At 47.2% G+C, this 24,077-nt stretch overlaps 1 protein-coding gene across 2 annotated transcripts; it reads left to right on the top strand.

Annotated features, from left to right (window-relative positions):
- The first annotated feature begins 1,048 nt into the window (after positions 1 to 1,048).
- PML (PML nuclear body scaffold) lies at positions 1,049 to 23,405 on the top strand. 2 transcript variants are annotated; one of them, XM_067471184.1, is made up of 8 exons: positions 1,049 to 1,131; positions 12,740 to 13,212; positions 14,038 to 14,624; positions 15,794 to 15,849; positions 17,865 to 17,951; positions 19,454 to 19,715; positions 20,710 to 20,762; positions 23,106 to 23,405. In XM_067471184.1, the coding sequence occupies exons 1-8, from the start codon at positions 1,129 to 1,131 to the stop codon at positions 23,106 to 23,108; spliced, it is 1,524 nt and encodes a 507-aa protein (XP_067327285.1). In that variant the 5' UTR covers positions 1,049 to 1,128; the 3' UTR covers positions 23,109 to 23,405. The 2 variants fall into 2 exon arrangements, with proteins under 2 accessions (XP_067327285.1, XP_060611787.2); XM_060755804.2 differs by lacking the exon at positions 1,049 to 1,131 and adding an exon at positions 4,592 to 4,763.
- Positions 23,406 to 24,077: the final 672 nt, after the last annotated feature.

The following is a 24,077-nucleotide window of genomic DNA, read 5'->3' as shown; positions in this document are numbered from 1 at the left end:
ACACCTCCCAAATGTCAAGATTCTATTTTCCCCAAACTCCACCAGTGTTTACATTTGGGCATATTGTGTAGAGTTTTGTCCAGATCCATCATTGTTTGAGTCCATAGTGCTCTCTGGATGGAGGTGAACTACATCTCCCAAAGTCAAGGTCAACGCCCACCAAACCCTTCTAGTATTTTCCGTTGGTCACGGGAGTCCTGTGTCCCTAGTTTGGTTCAATTCCATCATTGGTGGTTTAGAATGCTCTTTGATTGTAGGTGAACTATAAATCCCAGCGACTACAACTCCCAAATGACAAAATCATTTTTTTTTCAGTGAAGGACATACATTGGACTGTTAGGTGTCTTGTGTCCAAATTTGGTGTCAATTTGTCCAGTGGTTTTTGAGTTATGCTAATCCCACAAACGAGCATGACATTTTTATTTATATAGATGATGATGATGATGATGATGATGATGATTGTATTTTCGAAGGCTTTCATGGCTGGAATCACTCAGTTCTTGTGGGTTTTTCCGGGCTATATGGCCATGTTCTAGAGGCATTTTCTCCTGACGTTTCGCCTGCATCTGTGGCAAGCATCTTCACTGCCTCTGAGGATGCTTGCCATAGATGCAGGCGAAACGTCAGGAGAAAATGCCTCTAGAACATGGCCATATAGCCTGGAAAAACCTACAAGAACCTGATGATGATGATGATGATGATGAGTGGCATTCATTCTCCAGCGTAGATTAATTCTATTCTATTTAGAAAACAGACAAGAACCCAATCCAAACCAGTGACTCAGCCTGAATCCTTGCAGAGTTTCCTCTTGTCGGGTTTCGCCATGTGGTTTTGGACTCTGAGTCATAACCACGACAATGTGGCGAGACCACCCGTGGGAAAGTACATAATGGGCATGATGATGATGATGATGATGATGAGTGCTTGGACCTTGGACTCTCCTCTTGAACGAGCCAGAGGCTGCGGTCTGGGAACGCCCTCCCACGCTGAATCATTCAATATTGACAACTCCCATCACGCCAGGTTAACCCCTTGAAACTCCATCAGTCGTTGTCGTGTTGGCTCTGGATGCATCATCGGTGGGATTCAGTGTGGTCTCTGGCTGCAGGGTGAACTACAACTCCCACTATGGTGAGTCAGTCCCCTCGAAGCCCTCCAGTAGGTTGAGTTACACATGGGGGTTCTCTGTGCCAAGTTTGGTCCTGGTCCCTCATTGGTGGAGGTCACCCACAGTTTCAGTGGTCGTGGGTGAACTACAACTTCCATCATGCCAGGTTAACCCTGGTCCCTCAGTGGTTGTGGGCGAACTACGACTCCCATCATGCCAGGTTAACCCTGGTCCCTCATCAGTGGAGATCACAGTTTCAGTGGTTGTGGGTGAATTACAACTTCCATCATGTCAGGTTAACCCTGGTCCCTCATTGGTTGGAGGTCACAGTTTCAGAGGTCGTGGGTGAACTACAACTTCCATCATGCCAGGTTAACCCTGGTCCCTCATTGGTTGGAGGTCACAGTTTCACTGGTTGTGGGTGAACTACAACTTCCATCATGCCAGGTTAACCCTGGTCCCTCATTGGTTGGAGGTCACAGTTTCAGTGGTCGTGGGTGGACTACAACTCCCATCATGCCAGGTTAACCCATGTCCCTCATCAGTGGAGGTCACAGTTTCAGTGGTCGTGGGTGAACTACAACTCCCATCATGCCAGGTTAACCCTGGTCCCTCATTCGTTGGAGGTCACAATGTTAGTGGTCGTGGGTGAACTACGACTCCCATCATGCCAGGTTAACCCATGTCCCTCATTGGTTGTGGTCACAGTTTCAGTGGTCGTGGGTGAACTACAACTCCCATCATGCCAGGTTAACCCTGGTCCCTCATTGGTGGAGATCACAGTTTCAGTGGTTGTGGGTGAACTACAACTCCCATTATGCCAAATTAACCCCCTGAAACTCCATCAGTAGTTAAAGTTTGTCGTGTTGGCTCTGGATGCATCATAGGTGGGATTCAGTGTGGTCTCTGGCTGCAGGGTGAACTACATCTCCCACTATGGTGAGTCAGTCCCCTCGAAGCCCTCCAATAATCAGCTAATCAGGCTTGCTAATTGCAACATCCACACAAGGGTTCTTCCTCCCACCCACCCTGGACATCATTCCACAGAGGATGCCTCCAGGCAATGATAGCCAGATACCCTCACTGATTGACTTTGCAGCTACAAGGCTACACAATGCTAATCAGGCTTGCTAATTGCAACATCCACACAAGGGTTCTTTCTCCCACCCTGGACATCATTCCACAGAGAATGTCTCCAGGCAACAAGGCCCAGGACACATCTATCCAGGCACCCTCCCTTATTGACTTGGCAAACTTCATGGCTACTCAATGCTATTTAAGCTTGCTCATTGCAACATTCACCCTTGCTTCAAACAGGCAAGGGTTCTTCTTCCCACCCTGGACATCATTCCACAGAGGGTGCCTCCAGGCAACGATAGCCATGCCACACCCTCACTGATTGACTTTGCAGCTGCAAGGCTACGCAATTCTAATCAGGCTTGCGAATTGCACCATCCACACAAGGGTTATTTCTCCCACCCTGGACATCATTCCACAGAGGATGCCTCCCAGCAACAACAGCCAGGCTAACCCCTATCCAGACACCCTCCCTGATTGACTTTGCAAACTTCATGGCTACTCAAATGTTAACACAAGCTTGCTCACTGCAACAAACAGGCAAGGGTTCTTTCTCTCTCCCTCCCTGGATATTATCCCACAGGAGTATACACACACACACACACACACACACACACTCCACTTGCTTGCCTGCCAACAGAACCTCTGAGGGTGCCCTTGGCCACAGATGCAGGCGAAAGGTCAGGAGAGCATTGATTGACTTTGCAAACTTCATGTTATTCAAGCTTGCTCATTGCAACATCCACGCTTGCTTCAAACAGGCAAGGGTTCTTTCTTTCTCCCTCCCTGGACATTATCCCACAGGTATATCCCACAGAGGTGTGTGTGTGTGTGTGTGTGTGTGTATGTATGTATATATATATATATATATACACACACACACACACACACACCTGTGGGATATACCTGTGGGATATATATATATATGTACACACACACACACACACACATATATATGTACACACACACACCTGTGGGATATACCTGTGGGATATATATATATCTGGCCGGGGTGGTCCATGCCTTGGTCACCTCTAGAATGGATTACTGCAATGCGCTCTACGTGGGGCTGCCCTTGAAGACGGCTCGGAAACTCCAACTGGTCCAGCGGGCAGCAGCCAGGATGCTAACTGGGGCTCATTATCAAGAGAGGTCTACCCCTCTGTTTAAGGAGCTCCACTGGCTGCCATTTATTTTCCGAGCCCAATTCAAGGTGCAGGTGCTCACCTACAAAGCCCTGAACGGTTTGGGACCACCCTACCTGCGTGACCGCATCTCCATCTACGAACCCACACGCTCGCTCCGGTCATCTGGGGAGGCCCTGCTCGTGATCCCACCTACGTCGCAAGCGCGCTTGGTGGGGACGCGGGACAGGGCCTTCTCTGTGGCGGCCCCCCGACTTTGGAACGCCCTCCCAAAAGAGCTTCGTCAGGCCCCTACTCTAGCAGTTTTCAGAAGGAACCTAAAAACTTGGCTGTTCCGATGTGCTTTCGCAGATTAGGAATCCCCATCCCAAGTCCTAGATGCACTTTAGCACAACTAATGTTGCTGCACACCACACTGTTAATCCTACGTTCCTCCTGCCATCTCAGCACTTTTAACCCTGTACCCCATTGCGCTGGCCGAACCAGTTTTAATAGTGTCTTGATGTATTGTTCATTGTGGTTATTTTTCTTAATTATTTGATTTGCTTTGTTTATTGTTGTGTTACGTTTCTACTGTATTGTGTTCTGAGGCTTCGGCCTGTGTAAGCCGCATCGAGTCCTTCGGGAGATGCTAGCAGGGTACAAATAAAGTTAATAATAATAATAATAATAATAATAATAATATATATGTACACACACACACACACATATATATATACACACACACACACCTGTGGGATATACCTGTGGGATATACACACACACACACACACACACACAGCACTTGCTTGACTGCCAACAGACCTCATGAGGGTGCCCTTGGCCACAGATGCAGGCGAAGGGTCAGGAGAGCGTGCTGCCGGGACATAGCCAGGCAGCCCAGAAAACTCACAGCGAGGCAGCACTTCCGGCTGGTCAAGCCATCCCACAGGTATATCCCATAGGTGTGTGTGTGTGTGTATGTATATATATATATATACACACACACACAGCACTTGCTTGACTGCCAACAGAACCCCTGAGGGTGCCATTGGCCACAGATGCAGGCGAAAGGTCAGGAGAGCGTGCTACTGGGACACGGCCAGGCAGCCCAGAAAACTCACAGCGAGGCGGCGCTTCCGGCTGGTCAAGCCTTGGTCCACTAGCCACGTTGTTTGGGGGCACCCTGGGAGTTGTAGTTCCCCCCCGAAAAGGAAGGAAGGGGCGTGTTTCCTTCCCTTTTTCCTGGGGGTGTGTTTCTCTCCCGGGCTGCTCTCCTCCTCCTCTTTCGTGGCTCCGTCACTCAGGAGAAGGAAACGAAACCGCGGATCCCATTCCCGTGTGAACGCCCCTCTCTCGATCCGGATCAGAGGGACCCGCTTCCCGGTTGGGAGCCCCACAAGGAGCAAAGGGAAAAGGGAAAGGGAAAGGGAAAGGGGGCTTTGTTCTCCAAGGTAAGTCCTTTGCAAGGCTGCTAATGATGGGCTGGGGGGTTGGGGGGCTGGGTGGGGGGTGAGACACGGGTTCGGCCTCCCATTCAGACGTGCACCTGGGTCAATGCACGAGCCTCTTCCCTTTGGCCTCTCTTGGAACTTCCCTGGCGCCAGGCTGACCCGGATGGTGGGAGTTGCAGCCTTGCAAGGTCTCTCTCCTTCTCTGCCCAAGGGGAGACTACAACTCCCATCATCCTACCGCGCTGACCCCCATCAGGACCAAGTGGGGTCCAACTGCATTCACTACTAGGCAACGTGGGAAAGGCATACTGAGCCAGCACACCCAATGGAAGTGGGTGATGGGCATTGTAGTCCCACCCTGCATGGAGTTCACCCAGGACAAGACCTGATTCCATGCTCATTGCAGCTTCTGCAGTTCAGGGATATGTGTTTACATTAATAATAATACTACTACTAATAATTAATAATTGCAAATAATAATATATTATTTATCAACATTATTATTATCAATTATTATTTTGAATTATTTTAATTATTATAAATAATAATAGTTATTTTATATAATTATTACTATATTATATTTATTATGTAATTAATAATACTACTAATAATTAATAATTGCAAATAATAATATATTATTTATCAACATTATTATTATCAATTATTATTTTGAATTATTTTAATTATTAAAATTATTATTAATTAAATTAAATTATTAATTAAATTATTATTTAATTATTACTATATTATATTTATTATGTAATTAATAATACTACTAATAATTAATAATTGCAAATAATAATCACATATTATCATTATCAATTGTTATTATGAATTATTTTAATAGTTATCAATAATAATTGTTATTTTATACAGTTATTATTATATTATATTTATTAAATAATAATTGTTATTTTATATAATAATTATTATATTATTCATTATGTAATTAATAATGCTAATAATTATTAATAATTGCAAATAACAATCACATATTCTCATTTTATTATTATGAATTATTTTAATTATTATAAATAATTTATTATATTATATTTATTATGTAATTAATAATGCTAATAATAATTAATTGCAAATAATAATCACATATTCTCATTATCAATTATTACTATGAATTATTTTAATTATTACAAATAATAATTGTTATTTTATATAATTATTATATTACATTTATTATGTAATTAATACTACTAATAATTAATAATTGCAAATAATAATCACATATTCTCATTATCAATTATTATTATGAATTATTTTAATTATTATAAATAATTATAATTATATAATATTATATAATATTTATTATATAATGATTATAAATATAATTTATCATTTTATTATCAATTATTGATAATACTTATTTGTTATATTTAATTATTATCAATAACTGTAATAATTATCACTTACGTATCATTATTATCAATTATTATTTATTTATTTTCAATATCAAGTATTATTATCTATTTATTATCATTTATTTATTATTATTATCAATTATTATTTATTTTTAATCATGATCAATAATTAAAACTAATTATCACTTATAATTATTTATCATTTTTATGATCGTTAGCCCTGTTTCTGGGTATATTTCTGGGACTCTGGTCCTCATCTCCATTTCTAAGCAAAAGAGCCGGCGTTGTCCTTAGACACTTCCAAGGTCTTGTGGCTGGCATGACTGCATGGAGCGCCATTCCCTTCCCGCATATTGATCTACTCACGTTTGCATGTTTTCAAACTGCTAGGTTGGCAGAAGCTGGGGCTTTTTTTTCATGTCAGGAGCGACTTGAGAAACTACAAGTTGCTTCTGGTGTGAAAGAATGATAGAGTTCCACTGCTGAACGCAGAGAGTTCCACTGCTGAACGGCTCTCTCACAGTCAGGAAGTTCTTCTTAATTGGCTGTCTGCAAGGACGTTGCCCAGGGGACGTTGCCCAGATGTTTTGATGTTTTACCATCCTTGTGGGAGGCTTCTCTCATGTCCCTTTGCATGGAGAGCTGGAGCTGACACAGGGAGCTCATCTGCGCTCTCTCAGGATTCGAACCAATGACCTGTCGGTCTTCAGTTCTGCTGGCATGAGGGTTTAACCCAGATGGCCATCCAGACAGATGGCCACCCAGCCTCTGTTTAAAAGCTTCCAAAGAAGAAACCTCCACCACATTCCCAGGGCAGAGAGTTCCACTGCTGAACGGCTCACACAGTCAGGAAGTTCTTCCTAATTGGCTGTCTGCAAGGACGTTGCCCAGAGGACGTTGCCCAGATGTTTTGATGTTTTACCATCCTTGTGGGAGGCTTCCCTCATGTCCCCTTTGCATGGGGAGCTGGAGCTGACAGAGGGAGCTCATCTGTGCTCTCCCTGGAGGCTTCTCTCATGTCCCCTTTGCATGGGGAGCTGGAGCTGACAGAGGAAGCTCACCCCGCTCCCTAGATTTGAACCTGCAACCTTTTGGTCAGCAAGTTTAGCAGCTCAGCGGTTTAATCTGCTGCGTAATAAGACTAAAAGAGTGTCTTGTGCAAGGCCTGAAAGGAAGGCATTCCAACCAGGGGGTTGTTTCAGTGGGGCCCACCCCGAGGAGGGACAAAAGGGAGCCAATGACCCCGGAATCTGCAAATCCACAAGAATGAGAAGTCTTTTGCAACTGAAAGGGAAACACTCCCTGCCAGGAAGCGAGAGGAAATGGCCGGGCGGGCGGGAGGACGAAAAGGCTCTCCCAAAAAACGAAACTCAGGGAGATCTTTGCGAAATCATGACAGAAGTTGCCTTTGAGAGCTGTTCGTTTATCCATTGAGGACTTTTCTATGTGACAGATAGCCACCCAGCCTCTGTTTCAAAGCTTCCAAAGAAGGAGCCTCCACCACACTCCCTCCGGGGCAGAGAGTTCCACTGCTGAACGGCTCCCTCCTCCTCCCTGTGGCTTCCTCTCACATATTTATACATGGCTGTCATCCTGTCTCCTCTCAGCCTTCTCTTCTTCAGGCTAAACATGCCCAGCTCCTTAAGCCGCTCCTCCTAGGGCTTGTTCTCCAGACCCTTGATCCTGTGAGTCGCCCTCCTCTGGACACATTCCAGCTTAGAGTCAACATCTCTCTTGAATTGTGGTGCCCAGAATTGGACACAATGTTCCAGGTAAAGTGGTCTAACCAAGGCGGAAGAGAGCATGGGGAGCAGGACTTCTTCCCTGGATCTAGACACTAGGCTCCTCTTGATGCAGAACAAAATCCCATGCCCAGCTCCTTAAGCCGCTCCTCATAGGGCTTGTTCTCCAGACCCTTGATCCTGTGAGTCGCCCTCCTCTGGACACATTCCAGCTTAGAGTCAACATCTCTCTTGAATTGTGGTGCCCAGAATTGGACACAATGTTCCAGGTAAAGTGGTCTAACCAAGGCGGAAGAGAGCATGGGGAGCAGGACTTCTTCCCTGGATCTAGACACTAGGCTCCTCTTGATGCAGAACAAAATCCCATGCCCAGCTCCTTAAGCCGCTCCTCATAGGGCTTGTTCTCCAGACCCTTGATCCTGTGAGTCGCCCTCCTCTGGACACATTCCAGCTTAGAGTCAACATCTCTCTTGAATTGTGGTGCCCAGAATTGGACACAATGTTCCAGGTAAAGTGGTCTAACCAAGGCGGAAGAGAGCATGGGGAGCAGGACTTCTTCCCTGGATCTAGACACTAGGCTCCTCTTGATGCAGAACAAAATCCCATGCCCAGCTCCTTAAGCCGCTCCTCATAGGGCTTGTTCTCCAGACCCTTGATCCTGTGAGTCGCCCTCCTCTGGACACATTCCAGCTTAGAGTCAACATCTCTCTTGAATTGTGGTGCCCAGAATTGGACACAATGTTCCAGGTAAAGTGGTCTAACCAAGGCGGAAGAGAGCATGGGGAGCAGGACTTCTTCCCTGGATCTAGACACTAGGCTCCTCTTGATGCAGAACAAAATCCCATGCCCAGCTCCTTAAGCCGCTCCTCATAGGGCTTGTTCTCCAGACCCTTGATCCTGTGAGTCGCCCTCCTCTGGACACATTCCAGCTTAGAGTCAACATCTCTCTTGAATTGTGGTGCCCAGAATTGGACACAATGTTCCAGGTAAAGTGGTCTAACCAAGGCGGAAGAGAGCATGGGGAGCAGGACTTCTTCCCTGGATCTAGACACTAGGCTCCTCTTGATGCAGAACAAAATCCCATGCCCAGCTCCTTAAGCCGCTCCTCATAGGGCTTGTTCTCCAGACCCTTGATCCTGTGAGTCGCCCTCCTCTGGACACATTCCAGCTTAGAGTCAACATCTCTCTTGAATTGTGGTGCCCAGAATTGGACACAATGTTCCAGGTAAAGTGGTCTAACCAAGGCGGAAGAGAGCATGGGGAGCAGGACTTCTTCCCTGGATCTAGACACTAGGCTCCTCTTGATGCAGAACAAAATCCCATGCCCAGCTCCTTAAGCCGCTCCTCATAGGGCTTGTTCTCCAGACCCTTGATCCTGTGAGTCGCCCTCCTCTGGACACATTCCAGCTTAGAGTCAACATCTCTCTTGAATTGTGGTGCCCAGAATTGGACACAATATTCCAGGTAAAGCGGTCTAACCAAAGCGGAATAGAGCATGGGGAGCAGGACTTCCTTAGATCTAGACACTAGGCTCCTATTGATGCCTGAGACCAAAATCCCAGTGTATTTAGACGTGTAGACGTGGACTGTCTACAGAAGTCAACATTGAGACTGAAATTCAAATACATATAAGTTAAAATCCCAAATACGTATAAGTTAAAATACATACAAGAACCATTCGCCAAGTTACAAACGTCGCCCAACTCAATTCTCACATTGCGGTCCAATACTTTACTCTTTACTGGTCTCCGTCGTCACTCTGCGAAGGCCTGATCCCACAGCCAGGATCTCCCTTGGTTCCTGAAGTTCGGGAGAGAGTTCCATACCTGGGGGGCCACCACAGAGAATGCCAGAGATACAACTTAATGGTGTAACATTAGAAAACGTGGACCATTTCTGCTCCCTTGGAAGCCCCCTCTCCACCAAAGTCAACATCGACACTGAAATACAACTCTGCCTGAGCTCTGCGAGTGCAGCATTTTTCTGAATGAAGCAGAGAGTGTTTGAGGACCGGGACATCCTTAGGGAGACCAAGGGGATTGTTTATGAAACCATTCCTCTCCCAACCCTGCTATATGCCTGTGAGACGTGGACTGTCTACATATGTCAACACTGAGACTGAAATACAACACCACCTGAGCTCTATGAGTGCAGCATTTTCCCGAATGAAGCAGAGGGTGTTTGAGGACCGGGACATCCGTAGGGAGACCAAGGGGCTTGTCTATAAAGCCATTCCCCTCCCAACCCTGCTATACGCCTGCGAGACGTGGACTGTCTACAGATGTCAACATTGACACTGAAATACAACACCGCCTGAGCTCTGCGAGTGCAGCATTCTTCCAAATGAAGCAGAGAGTATTTGAGGACCGGGACATCCGTAGGGAGAACAAGGTGTTTGTTTATAAAGCCATTGTCCTCCCAATCCTGCTATATGCCTGTGAGATGTGGACTGTCTACAGAAGTCAACATTGAGACTGAAATACAACACCGCCTGAGCTCTGCGAGTGCAGCATTCTTCCAAATGAAGCAGAGAGTGTTTGAGGACCGAGACATCCGTAGGGAGACCAAGGGGCTTGTTTATAAAGCTATTGTCCTCCCAACCCTGCTATACGCCTGCAAAACATGGACTGTCTACAGATGTCAACATTGAGGCTGAAACACAACCTGAGCTCTGCGAGTGCAGCATTTTCCCGAATGAAGCAGAGAATGTTTGAGGACTGGGACATCCGTAGGGAGACCAAGCTATTGTCCTCCCAACCCTGCTCTATGCCTGCGAAACGTGGACTGTCTACAGACGTCACGCAACTCCTGAAACGATTCCATCAACGTTGCCTCCAGAAAATCCTGCAAATCTCTTGAGAAGACAAGCGGACAAGCGTCAAGGTGCTGGAAGAAGAAGCAAAGACCACGAGCATTGAAGCGATGGTCCTCCACCATCAACTCTGCTGGACCGGCCACGTTGTCCAAATGTCCAAAGATCACCACCTCCCAAAGTACTCCGAACTCAAGAATGGAAAACGGAATGTGGGCAGGAAAAGAGATTGAAAGATGGGCTCAAAGCAAAACTTAAACCTTAAGACACTGAGAACTGGATGCCTTGGCCTGTGAGCACTCCAGCTGGAGGTCAGCTGTGACCAGCAGTGCTGCAGAATTTGAAGAGGCACAAGTGGAGGGCAAAAGAGAGAAATGTTCCAAGAGGAAGAGATAATATAACAACAACAACTCCATAGCAGTGAGTTAAAGTGGTATCTGAGCAACTTCTGTTCAGTTATTTAGGGAATAAAACGGGTGTGCCTCGGATTGTTTTGGGGTAAATTGTATATTCAGGCCAACATTTCCTTGAAACGCAACAGTTATTGTAAACTGGGAGTACAGTTACAACGACGCAAGCTCAGACATGCTCAGCAGAGGGGGGAACAAACATTTCACTTCTACTTTTTCTTGCAACACTAGCAAAAGACTTTGGAACACTTGGAAACCCAACTTTTTGTTTATATAGATTTGCCACGTGTATATCTCGCCCTTCTCACTCAGGGCGGCTCACGGCAAAGGCACACTTTGATACCTTGAATACATATAAAGTGGAACAACATACACTTTGAAATCACGTCATTAAACATATCGCTTGAAAACATGACTTACCAATGCCCTGGAAGATCTCTCTAGCTACTACAAAGATACCTAACTCTGCCAAGACACCAAGCGTGCGCTTTTCAGCAAGATAACAGGTTCCTTTTGTGTTGGGATAAGTAGTCCATCTTGCATTGGGATACACAGTTCATCTTTTGTTGGGATAAACAGTTCGTCTTGCATTGGGATAACTGGTTCATCTTGCGTTGGGATAACTGGTCCATTTTGTGTTGGGGTAACCGGTCCATCTTTCATTGGGATAAATAGTTCGTCTTGCATTGGGATAACTAGTCCATCTTGCATTGGAATAATTGGTCCATTTTCATAGAATCATAGAATCAAAGAGTTGGAAGAGACCTCATGGGCCATCCAGTCCAACCCCCTGCAAGAAGCAGGAATATTGCATTCAAATCACCCCTGACAGATGGCCATCCAGCCTCTGCTTAAAAGCTTCCAAAGAAGGAGCCTCCACCACACTCCGGGGCAGAGAGTTCCACTGCTGAACGGCTCTCACAGTCAGGAAGTTCTTCCTAATGTTCAGATGGAATCTCCTCTCTTGTAGTTTTGTGTTGGGGTAACTGGTCCATCTTGCATTGGGATAGCAAATCCATCTTGCGTTGGGATAAACAGTTCTTCTTGCACTGGGATAACTGGTTCCTTTTGTGTTGGGATAAGTAGTCCATCTTGCATTGGGATAAACAGTTCGTCTTGCATTGGGATAGCTGGTCCATCTTGCGTTGGGATTACTGGTCCATCTTGCATTGGGATAACTGGTCCATTTTGTGTTAGAATAACTGGTCCATCTTGTGTTGGGATAACCAGTTCATCTTGCGTTGGAATAATTAACAGTCCATCTTGCATTGGGATAACTGGTTCATTTTGTGTTGGGGTAACTGATCCATCTTGCATTGGGATAACAGGTCCCTCTTGAATTGGGATAACTAGTTCATCCTGCATTAGGATAACTGGTTTTTCCTTCATTTGGATAATTAAAAAGGGATAACCTGTCCATTTTGCATTGGGATCAACATTTCGTCTTGCATTGGGATAACCGGTCCATCTTGCGTTGGGATAAACAGTTCATCCTGTGTTAGGATAACTGATTTTTCCTGCATTTGGATACTGGCAAGGGATGACTGGATTCTCTTGCGTTGGGAGACCTGGTTGCCCAAGGTATTTTGAATGATCCTTGACGCTCCCCCCCCCCCTGCCTCCCCCTCCTCTCTTCCAGGGCATGGAGGAGGATTTCCAGTTCCTGCGATGCCAGGCGTGCAAGAAGGAAGCCAAGGACCCCAAGCTCTTGCCTTGCCTGCACACCTTTTGCATGGAATGCCTGCACGAGAGCAAGCCCATTGGCCAGTGCCCCTCTTGCAAGGTGGCCATCCAGAGGCAGGGCGGGGTCCAGGACAACCTGCTCTTTGCCCACCTGCAGGCCAAGCTGACCACCTACCGGAAGATTGCCGACAGCCAGGACTTGGTGTGCGACCGCTGCCAAGGGGAGGCCCGGTTCTGGTGCTCCGAGTGCGAGGAGTTCCTCTGCCAGGCGTGCTACGACGCGCACCAGTGGTACCTGAAGCAGAAGAGCCACGAGGCCCAAAAGCTGAGCGACGTGAAGAGCGAAACGGCCCTGAGCTTCCTGGAGGGGACGCGGAGGTCCAGCCGATTCTTCTGCTCGGACCCCGCCCATAGCGACCAGCTCGTAAGGTAAGGGCGCGGTCAACATTATAACTCCTACAATTCCATAAAATTGGGCCGTGGCAGTCAACGTGGTGCCAGACTACATTCCTACTGCAGTCTATTGGAAATCCCATAAGCTGTTGGAAATAACTGCACCACCGCCTTATTGAAAAGGTCAAAATGTTGTCACATCTGTTTGGCACATGTGAATCCCCCCATGAACATGGGAGACCACCTTTTGAAAACCTCTAGTCAAGAAAAGCAACCCTTTGAACAAGTGATATCCATAAGCATTCATGTCATGGCACACAGGTACCTCAGTTGTTAAACTGAAGAACCATGTCTTTAAACTGTCCAGGATCAAGGCATGCCGCTACAAAAATATATTGGGTTAGCAACAGGTGGTTGTTGTTGTTTTGAAGTTGAAATTTGTTGTCAAACTTTTGTTGAGAGGTGATTAGATGTCCTTGTTTGTTTCCTCTCTGTTGTTGTGCTGTTGTAATTTTAACAAGGACATCTGATCACCTCTCAACAAAAGTTTGCTCCAGGTACTGCCAGGCCATAATATGCTAATCAAGGTGGTCAGTTGAAACATTCACACCTAGCTCCAGCAGGCAAGAGTCCTTTGTCCCACCCTGGACATCATTCCACAGATATATAAACCCATTTTCCTAGTTCCAACAGACCTCACTACCTCTGAGTGTGCTTGCCATGGATGCAGGCGAAACGTCAGGAGAGAATGCCTCTAGAACATGGCCATATAGCCCAACAATGGTGTTCGGATTCTGGGAGAGGTCAGATACGAAAGGTCCTCTTTCTGGTCCTCATGCCACTCTGCTTGTGCCTTGACAGCCTCTATTGCCGAGGATGCCGCAAGCCTTTCTGCTGCTCCTGCGCCATTCTGGACAGCGAACACTACGGCGCCAAGATGTACTGCGACATCCGGACTGAGATCGAGAACCGGAAGGAAGACCTGGCCCGGATGAAGGAGCTGCTGTCGGAGAAGAAGAAGAGCTTCGAGGAGACCTGCCAGTCCATCCACGAGAGGCTGCGGGAGATGGAGAAGGTGCGCAACGCCACCCGAGAGCAGATCCAAGCCCAGGTGAAAGAGATGACGGACTGGGTCCAGGCGAAGGGGGAGGAACTCCTGGAGAAGGTGGAGAGGAGGCTCCGCCAAGAGCGCGAGGACGTCGAGAGGAAGCTGCAGAGCGCGGAGAGCGTGGTCCAGAGGATGGAGACCAGCGAGCAGTTGGTGGAGAAGATGAACGCCTTCGCGTCGGACCAAGAGGTGATGGACCTGCACCCCTTCATCCAGGAGTCTTTGGAGGACCTCCGCGGGGTGGCCGTGCCGGCCGTGGGGTTCCAGGCCCAGATGGAGAACTTTGCAGACGTCAAGAGCGAGCTCCGGCTTCTCTGCAGGAGAGTCAAAGGAGAGGAGGGTAAGCAGGTCTATTTCCCTCGGTTGCGTCTTCTCCGGATTGTGGGTTGGTGGGCAATGCCACGGAGGTTGCTCGTTGCCGTTGAGTTGGCATCGAAACATTGGGAAAATGGTCTGTTCCTGGTTGGAAAGTGTTATTTCCTGTTTAATTGCATGGTACTTACTTTGAAAGCACTTGTTATACTCCAGAAACTTTGTTTTTGTGGCTGACACAAACTAGGTTGTTTATTGGGTTGTTGTAGGTTTTTCCGGGCTATATGGCCATGTTCTAGAGGCATTTTCTCCTGATGTTTCGCCTGCATCTATGGCAAGCATCCTCAGAGGTCGTGAGGTCTCTTTCTTGCCCCTCTCCCTTGACCTTTTGATGGAAAGTACCTTCTTGTACCTGCAGACTCTGTGCTTAACCACAACCTTTGGCTTAACCACAACACAACTACTTCCTATGTGTGGGTTGTTGTAGGTTTTTTCAGGCTATATGGCCATGTTCTAGAGGCATTCTCTCCTGACGTTTCACCTGCATCTCTGGCAAGCATCCTCAGAGGTAGTGAGGTCTCTTTCTAGCCCCTCTCCCTTGACCTTTTGATGGAAAGTACCTTCTTGTACCTGCAGACTCTGCACTTAACCACAACCTTTGGCTTAACCACAACACAACTACTTCCTATGTGTGGGTTGTTGTTGTTTTTTCGGGCTATATGGCCATGGTCTAGAGGCATTTTCTCCTGACGTTTCGCCTGCATCTATGGCAAGCATCCTCAGAGGTTGTGAGGTTTGTTGGAACTAGGAAAGCAGGTTTATGTATCTGTGGAATGGCCAGGGAGGGACAAAGGACTCTTGTCTGCTGGAGCTAGGGGTGAATGTTGTTTATTTATTAGGTTGTTAACAACATATTGATAGATTATTTTACAGATTGGTAGAATCCTGTGTATCATGTAAAAGCAATGCTATTATTATTATTATTATGTTTATTATGTTTATTTATAGCCCGCTTTTCTCAAAGCAACTTGCATGACAAGAATTTTGAGTCTAACACCCACACCTATGGGGAGTGGATCCATGGGCATGGCGACCCTTAGGAGACAAAAAAACAAACAAAGCAAGATGTGGCATTGTAGACTCAACACAAGTCTCATTGGAACAAAGAACAAGTCTCACCCTCTTTCCTTCTTGCAGATGGAGTTGGTTGCACAGAGCCTGCTTATCTCCCGACTCTTCCGGTGGTCAATTCGGTGAGTGACGAGTGGCGGTAGCTTTGCTCCGTGTCCCTTCCTCTGAGGGGCATCCCTTGTTGGGGAGCCACAAAGCTTGCTCCTTATTGTGTGTGTGTGTTCCTTTTAGGGTCGACTTAGGGCAACCCCATACATTCCGTAGGGTCTTCTTAGGCAAAGCCTTCGACAAGGTCCCCCCTGACCTTCTGGCAAGGAAACGAGTCCAAGGTGGGCGAGGCAAAACTACGGTGAAGTGGATCTGGGATTGGTTGAATGGACGAACCCAGAGGGTGATTCTCCCCAAGTCTTCCTCCTCTTCATCCTGGAAAGAAGGGACAAGTGGAGGGCCACAAGCAGGGTTCCGTCCTGGGCCCGGTCCTGATCAGGATCTTTATTAATGACTAGATGAAGGGCCAGAAGGCAGGGTCATCACGTTTGCAGACGACACCAAACTGGAAGGGAGAGGCAAGACTCCAGAGGACAGGAGCAGGATTCAAAGGGATCTTCACAGATGATAGAGATGAATGGCCAAAACTCACACAATGAAGTTCAACAGGGACAAATGCAAGAGACTCCACTTTGGCAGGAAAAACGAAATGCAAAGAGACAGAATAGGGGACAATGAGGTCTGGCTCGAGAGCAGGACGTGGGGAAAAGACCTTGGAGTCCTCGTGGGGAGGAAGGGGAACATGAGCCAGGAATGGGATGCGGCAGCAAAAAAAAGCCAATGGGATGTTGTCCTGTGTCAATAGCAGCCTAGTGTCTAGGTCTAGGGAGGTCCTGATCCCCATGCTCTCTTCCGCCTTGGTTAGACCACTTTACCTGGAATATTGTGTCCAATTCTGGGCAACACAATTCAAGAGAGATGTTGACTCTAAGCTGGAATGTGTCCAGAGGAGGGCGACTAACATGATCAAGGGTCTGGAGAACAAGCCCTATGAGGAGCGGCTTAAGGAGCTGGGCATGTTTAGCCTGAAGAAGAGAAGGCTGAGAGGAGACATGATAGCCATGTATAAATATGTGAGAGGAAGCCACAGGGAGGAGGGAGCAGATCAAGGGTCTGGAGAACAAGCCCTATGAGGAGTGGCTTAAGGAGCTGGGCATGTTTAGCCTGAAGAAGAGAAGGCTCAGAGGAGACATGAGAGCCATGTATAAATATGTGAGAGGAAGCCACAGGGAGGAGGGAGCAGATCAAGGGTCTGGAGAACAAGCCCTATGAGGAGTGGCTTAAGGAGCTGGGCATGTTTAGCCTGAAGAAGAGAAGGTTGAGAGGAGATATGATAGCCATGTGTAATAAATATGTGAGAGGAAGCCACAGGGAGGAGGAGGGAGCAAGCTTCCTTTCTGCTTCCCTGGAGACTAGGACGCAAGGGAACCATGGCTTCAAACTACAAGAAAGGGTATTCTATCTGAACATGAGAAAGAACTTTCTGACTGTGAGAGTCGTTCAGCAGTGGAACTCTCTGCCCCGGAGTGTGGTGGAGGCTCCTTCTTTGGAAGCTTTGAAACAGAGGCTGGATGGCCATCTGTCAGGGGTGATTTGAATGCAATATTCCTGCTTCTTGGCAGAATGGGGTTGGACTGGAGGATGGCCCAGGAGGTCTCTTCCAACTCTAGGATTCTAGGATTGTATGAAAGGAGATTCCATCTGAACATGAGGAAGAGCTTCCTGACTGTGAGAGCCGTTCAGCAGTGGAACTCTCTGCTCCGGAGTGTGGTGGAGGCTCCTTTGGAAGCTTTTAAACAGAGGCTGGATGGCCATCTGTCGGGGGTGATTTGAATGCAATATTCCTGCTTCTTGGCAGAATGGGGTTGGGCTGGATGATGGCCCAGGAGGACTCTTCCAACTCTAGGATTCTAGGATTCTATGAAACAAGATGGTCAAAATGTTTGTATTTTAGGGTATAGACCCTGTATGTAAGAATATGTGCATGAGATTATTTCCAAGTATATTAGTTTTGCATTCAGGTCAACTGCCTCCTTCCTGGCATTGGCGCTCTCCGATTTGTGTTTCTCTTGCTTGTTTTCCAACTCAGGAGGAGAACCCGGCAGGGCGGCCTCAGGGGATGAAGATGGTCACGCCCATGTACACCATCAGCCTTGCCAAGACGCTCCATGGATTGGTAAGTTTGCTGCAGGACCTTCTCACGACGCTCCCTTGACCCCTCCGTGTTTTCAGGGCTCTCCTTTCTAGAGCTGGAAGGGTTTATCATTAAGTTAAAATTATTCTACTCTGGGTTTCAGTCTGAACTGAACTGGCCAAGGGGAGAAACACACTCTAGGAATTGTGGAGGAGAGTCTACTGAACAAGCCAGTACCTGCCGCATACGTTGCTTAAGTCACATTGACTGACCATCTGCGCAGGGTTCCATGCTTTGCACTTTAACAACACAACTGTTCAATGCTAAGACTTCTTGCCCAAATGGAACTGTAGATGAGAGTCTACTGAACAAGCCAGTACCTGCCGCATACTAGCTTGTTCAGTAGACTCTCCTCTACAGTCACATTGACCGACCTTCTGTGCAGGGTTCCATACTTCGCACTTTAACAACACAACCGTTTAATGCTAAGGCTTCTCGCCAAAATGGAACTGTAGAGGAGAGTCTACTGAACGAGCCAGTACCTGCCGCATACTAGCTTGTTCAGTAGACTCTCCTCTACAGTCACATTGACCGACCTTCTGTGCAGGGTTCCATACTTCGCACTTTAACAACACAACCGTTTAATGCTAAGGCTTCTCGCCAAAATGGAACTGTAGAGGAGAGTCTACTGAACGAGCCAGTACCTGCCGCATACTAGCTTGTTCAGTAGACTCTCCTCTACAGTCACATTGACCGACCTTCTGTGCAGGGTTCCATACTTCGCACTTTAACAACACAACCGTTTAATGCTAAGGCTTCTCGCCAAAATGGAACTGTAGAGGAGAGTCTACTGAACGAGCCAGTACCTGCCGCATACTAGCTTGTTCAGTAGACTCTCCTCTACAGTCACATTGACCGACCTTCTGTGCAGGGTTCCATACTTCGCACTTTAACAACACAACCGTTTAATGCTAAGGCTTCTCGCCAAAATGGAACTGTAGAGGAGAGTCTACTGAACGAGCCAGTACCTGCCGCATACTAGCTTGTTCAGTAGACTCTCCTCTACAGTCACATTGACCGACCTTCTGTGCAGGGTTCCATACTTCGCACTTTAACAACACAACCGTTTAATGCTAAGGCTTCTCGCCAAAATGGAACTGTAGAGGAGAGTCTACTGAACAAGCCAGTACCTGCCACATACTAGTACTACCATCTGTTGAGTAGCGAAGGTGGAGGCATTACTTTTCCTTCAACCCTCGTATATAAACCCCACTATCTTAGTTTCCAACAGACCTCACGACCTTTGAGGATGCCTGCCATAGATGTGGGCGAAACATCAGGAGAGAATGCTTCTATAGATTAATCAAATCCACAAACGTCGTAACCACAAATGGTGGAGTAGAAGGATTTTGTCTGTTGTCCTCCTAAGGAGGTCTCACTAAATCTTTCCATTGGTCACACCTGTCTTCCTGTGACACACCTGTCTTCCACACCTGACAAGGAAGTGATGATTCTGACACCAGCGTTCTCCTCTTGCGCTGCAGGTCCCGTCCATCACGTCCCCGCTGAAGCGCAATCTCAACCACAGCGAGAAGAGCGTGCAAGCCTCTGCCAAGGCTCTGAAGCTGGAGGATGGTGAAGGTGAGGCTGGGGAGACCTCCAGCAGGTACGTCCAGGAGGTCCCTCGGAGCGCGCGGCCTCCTCCTCCTCCTCCTCCTCAAAGCTCCACCCCGAAGAAAGAGCGGAGAGAAGACGTCCATTCCGTGGAGATGGTGGAGAACTCTTCACACGGGGATGGCGACGAAGGTAGGCAACGGAGACATGGGTGGGGTCTTCAAGAGGGAGGTCTTGAGGACGTCCAAACAGGGATACAGGTACACCAAGCCTGGGCAAACTTGGGCCCTCCAGGTGTTTTGGACTTCAGCTCCCATACTTCCTAACAGCCTACCGGCTGTTAGGAAGTATGGGAGCTGAAGTCCAAAACACCTGGAGGGCCCAAGTTTGCCCACGCCTGGTGTTGCTGGGATTTATAGTTCATCTACAATCAAAGAGCATTCTGAACTCCACCAATAATAGAATTGCACCAAACTTGGCCACACAGAACTCCTATGACCAACAGAAAATACTGGAATTGTTCGATGGGCATTGACCTTGAGTTTGGGAATTTTAGTTCACCTCCATCCAGAAAGCACTGCGGACTCAAACCAAACTTGGCAGGAGTACTCAATATGCCCAAATGTGAACACTGGTGGAGTTTGGGGAAAATAGACCTTGACATTTGGGAGATGTAGGTACTGGGATTTATAGTTCACATACAATCAAAGAGCATTGTGAACTCAACCAACAATGGAATTGGACCAAACTTGGCCACACAGAACTCCCACGGCCAACAGAAAATACTGGAAGGGTTTGGTGGGCGTTGACCTTGAGTTTGGGAGTTGTAGTTCACCTACATCCAGAGAGCACTGTGGACTCAAACAATGATGGATCTGGACCAAACTTGGCATGAGTACTCAATATGCCCAAATGTGAACACTGGTGGGAAATAGACGGTGACATTTGGGAGCTGTACTTGCTGGGATTTATAGTTTACCTACAATCAAAGAGCCTTCTGAATTCTACCAATACAGAGCAGTACAAAATAACAGCACTAAACAAGATGTGAGTTGAGTCCAAACGGAAAAGCCCAATGAACCAGGGAATTGGAGTCTTCCTGGACCCAACGCACTGCTTTTGCCAACCATCTCCTTGTTGTGTGTGTGGTTGCTTGTGGTGCTGACTGTCCTTCCTCCGCTTGCAGAGCCCGCCAGCATCATGATCAGCAGCTCCGAGGAATCAGAAGATGGCTTCATGGTGAGTGCCTCAGTTGTGGTTTTGTTGCCGTTGAGACAGAGTCACTCTAGTCCCACCAAGGGCCCGACTGACTTCGGTGATCCCTCGTTGTCCGAGTCAGATTGTCCCCCAAGTGCGGTGTCCTGGTGGTGGGTCCGTAAGTGGCTGCCCAAACATGAACACAGATGGAGTTTGGGGGGGGGGGGGAATGGAATGGACCTTGACATTTGGGAGTTGTAGTTACTGGGATTTATAGTTCACCTACAATCAAAGAGCATTCTGAACCCCACCAATGATGGAATTGGGGCAAACTTCCCACGGAGAACCCCCAGGACCAACAGAAAATACTCAAGGCCATCCAGTCCAACTCCGTTCTTCACCATGGCAAGAAAACATAATCAAAGCCCTCCTGACAAAGAGCCATCCAGCCATAGATATAGAAAGATAGATAGATAGATAGGTAGATAGGTAGAGAGATAGATAGGTAGAGAGATAGAGAGATAGAGAGATAGGTATGATTCACACACACACAAATATAGTATCATAGATTTGAAAGAGACCCCTAAAGAAGGACAAGGATACGTTGCATGTTCCAGAGTAGGCAAACCAGACACTCTCCACATCAACACTCACAAAGAAACAGCAAGGAATACTATTTACCCACAAGCAGAAAGGCATTACCTATATTAGAAACCAACACTTTCTCATTGCTTTATTTTCCCCTTCATTGTGCAGGAAAAGCACAGACAAAACACTCCTGACAGATGGCCATCCAGGCTTAATAATAACAATAATAATAGAAGTGGAAGGGAGCTCTAAAGGGCATCTAGTCCAACCCTCTTCATTCTTGCTTCATACAGGAAAAGCACAATCAAAGCATCCCTGGCAGATGGCCAACCAGCCATAATATTATTAACAACAACAGTAACAGAGTTGGAAGGCCATCTAGAATCATAGAATTGGAAGAGACCTCATGGGTCATCTAGTCCAACCCCATCCTGCCAAGAAGCAGGAATATTGCATTCAAAGCACCCCTGACAGATGGCCACCCAGCTTCCAAAGAAGGAGCCTCCACCACACTCCGGGGTAGGCAGAGAGTTCCACTGCTGAATGGCTCTCCCAGTCAGGAAGTTCTTCCTCGTGTTCAGATGGAATCTCCTCTCTTGTAGTTTGAAGCCATTGTTCCGTGTCCCATTCCTCTCAATGATTCATAGAATCGAAGAGTTGGCAGAGTCCTCCTGGGCCATCATCCAGTCCAACCCCATTCTGCCAAGAAGCAGGAATATTGCATTCAAATCACCCCTGACAGATGGCCATCCAGCCTCTGTTCCAAAGCTTCCAAAGAAGGGGCCTCCACCACACTCCCTCCGGGGCAGAGAGTTCCACTGCTGAACGGCTCTCCCAGTCAGGAAGTTCTTCCTCATGTTCAGATGGAATCTCCTCTCTTGTAGTTTGAAGCCATTGTTCCTTTGCGTCCTAGTCTCCAAGGAAGCAGAAAACAAGCTTGCTCCCTCCTCCTCCCTGTGGCTTCCTCTCACATATTTATACATGGCTATCATATCTCCTCTCAGCCTTCTCTTCTTCAGGCTAAACATGCCCAGCTCCTTAAGCCACTCCTCATAGGGCTTGTTCTCCAGACTCTTGATCTGCTCCCTCCTCCCTGTGGCTTCCTCTCACATATTTATACACGGCTATCATATCTCAGCCTTCTCTTCTTCAGGCTAAACATGCCCAGCTCCTTAAGCCGCTCCTCATAGGGCTTGTTCTCCAGACCCTTGATCTGCTCCCTCCTCCCTGTGGCTTTCTCTCACATTTATACATGGCTATCATATCTCATCCTTCTCTTCTCCAGGCTAAACATGCCCAGCTCCTTAAGCCGCTCTTCATAGGGCTTGTTCTCCAGACCCTTGATCCTTTGAGTCTCCCTCTTCCTCTGGACACATTTCAGCTTGTCAACATCTCTCTTGAATTGTGGTGCCCAGAATTGCACACAATATTCCAGGTTGTGTGGTCTAATCAAAGCAGAATAGAGCATGGGGAGCATGACTTCCCTGGATCTGGACACGAGGCTCCTCTGGATGCAGGCCAACATCCCATTTGTAGGAGCATAGTGTCTCCATAGTGTTTGTTTGAAAAGGAAGCGGAGCGAGGAAATGCATGTGACGGGGAAGGAAAAACACCCGTTTAGTTTCCAATCCAAAAACGATGATCCCAGCACTTTACTTATCGCGTGGGATGAAGTCCCGGGCTCATCCTGTTGGTTTAGAAGAGCCAAGAAGCATTCTGGATTCCAAGTTGTGATGTGGACTGTTGCTTGACGTGATTGGCATGGAATCTCTGACTCTGGTTCCTTTCCTTTTCCAGTGAGCGCCTCTTTCTTTCTTCTCAACGACATCCTTGACCTCTGAGTTGGGCCGCAGGAGGACCGAGGGACCGTTCTCCGAGGCCGAGCTTGGCCGAGTTCTCCACGCCCCGAAGACTTCCAAGAATCACCAAGAATCTTCTCCCGTCTCTCTACAGCCCTGGTTTTGGTGGCCTTGGTGTGAGTCAGGCCACCAGTGTGGCCAGGCAACGACTGGTCAGCAAGCAACTACTGGTCAGCAGGTCACAAATGCTCATTTTTAAGAGTGAATAAGGAAAAATAAGGCATCCCCTGGAAATAAGACCTAGCGCATCTTTGGGAGCAAAAATTAATATAAGACACTGTCTTATTTTCAGGGAAATTGTATTTTTTGTTGAATGCTTTGATGGCTGAAATCACTGGTTTGCCATGTTCCAGAAGCATTCTCTCCTGACGTTTCACCCACATCCATGGCAGGCATCCTCAGAGGTTGTAAGGTCTGTTGGAAACTAGGCAAAAGGGTGTTTATATATTTGTCGGTGAGTTTTTCAGGCTGTCTGGCCATGTTCCAGAAGCATTCTCTCCTGACATTTCACCCACACATCCTCAGAGGTTGTGAGGTCTGTTGGAAATTAGGCAAATTGAGTTTATATATTTGCCTGTGAATTTTCCGGTCTGTCCGGCCATGTTCCAGAAGCATTCTCTCCTGATGTTTCACCCACATCTATGGCAGGCATCCTCAGGGGTTGTGAGATCTGTTGGAAACTAGGCAAGTGGAGTTTATATATCTGTCTGCGAGTTTTCCGGGCTGTCTGGCCATGTACCAGAAGCATTATCTCATGACATTTCACCCACATCTATGGCAGGCCTCCTCAGAGGTTGTGAGGTGTGTTGGAGTTGCCACTTGAGCCTCATGGTTGCCTATAAAGGGCTATTGAATCCATGGATGGAGTATCCATGGACACAGAGGGACAACTATAACCTTTGTCTGCTTG

Source organism: Anolis sagrei, chromosome 9, assembly GCF_037176765.1.
Source record: "Anolis sagrei isolate rAnoSag1 chromosome 9, rAnoSag1.mat, whole genome shotgun sequence".
Lineage (NCBI taxonomy): Eukaryota > Metazoa > Chordata > Lepidosauria > Squamata > Dactyloidae > Anolis > Anolis sagrei.
Note: the sequence above shows the minus strand (reverse complement) of the source record. Positions and strands in the feature narration are given on the sequence as shown.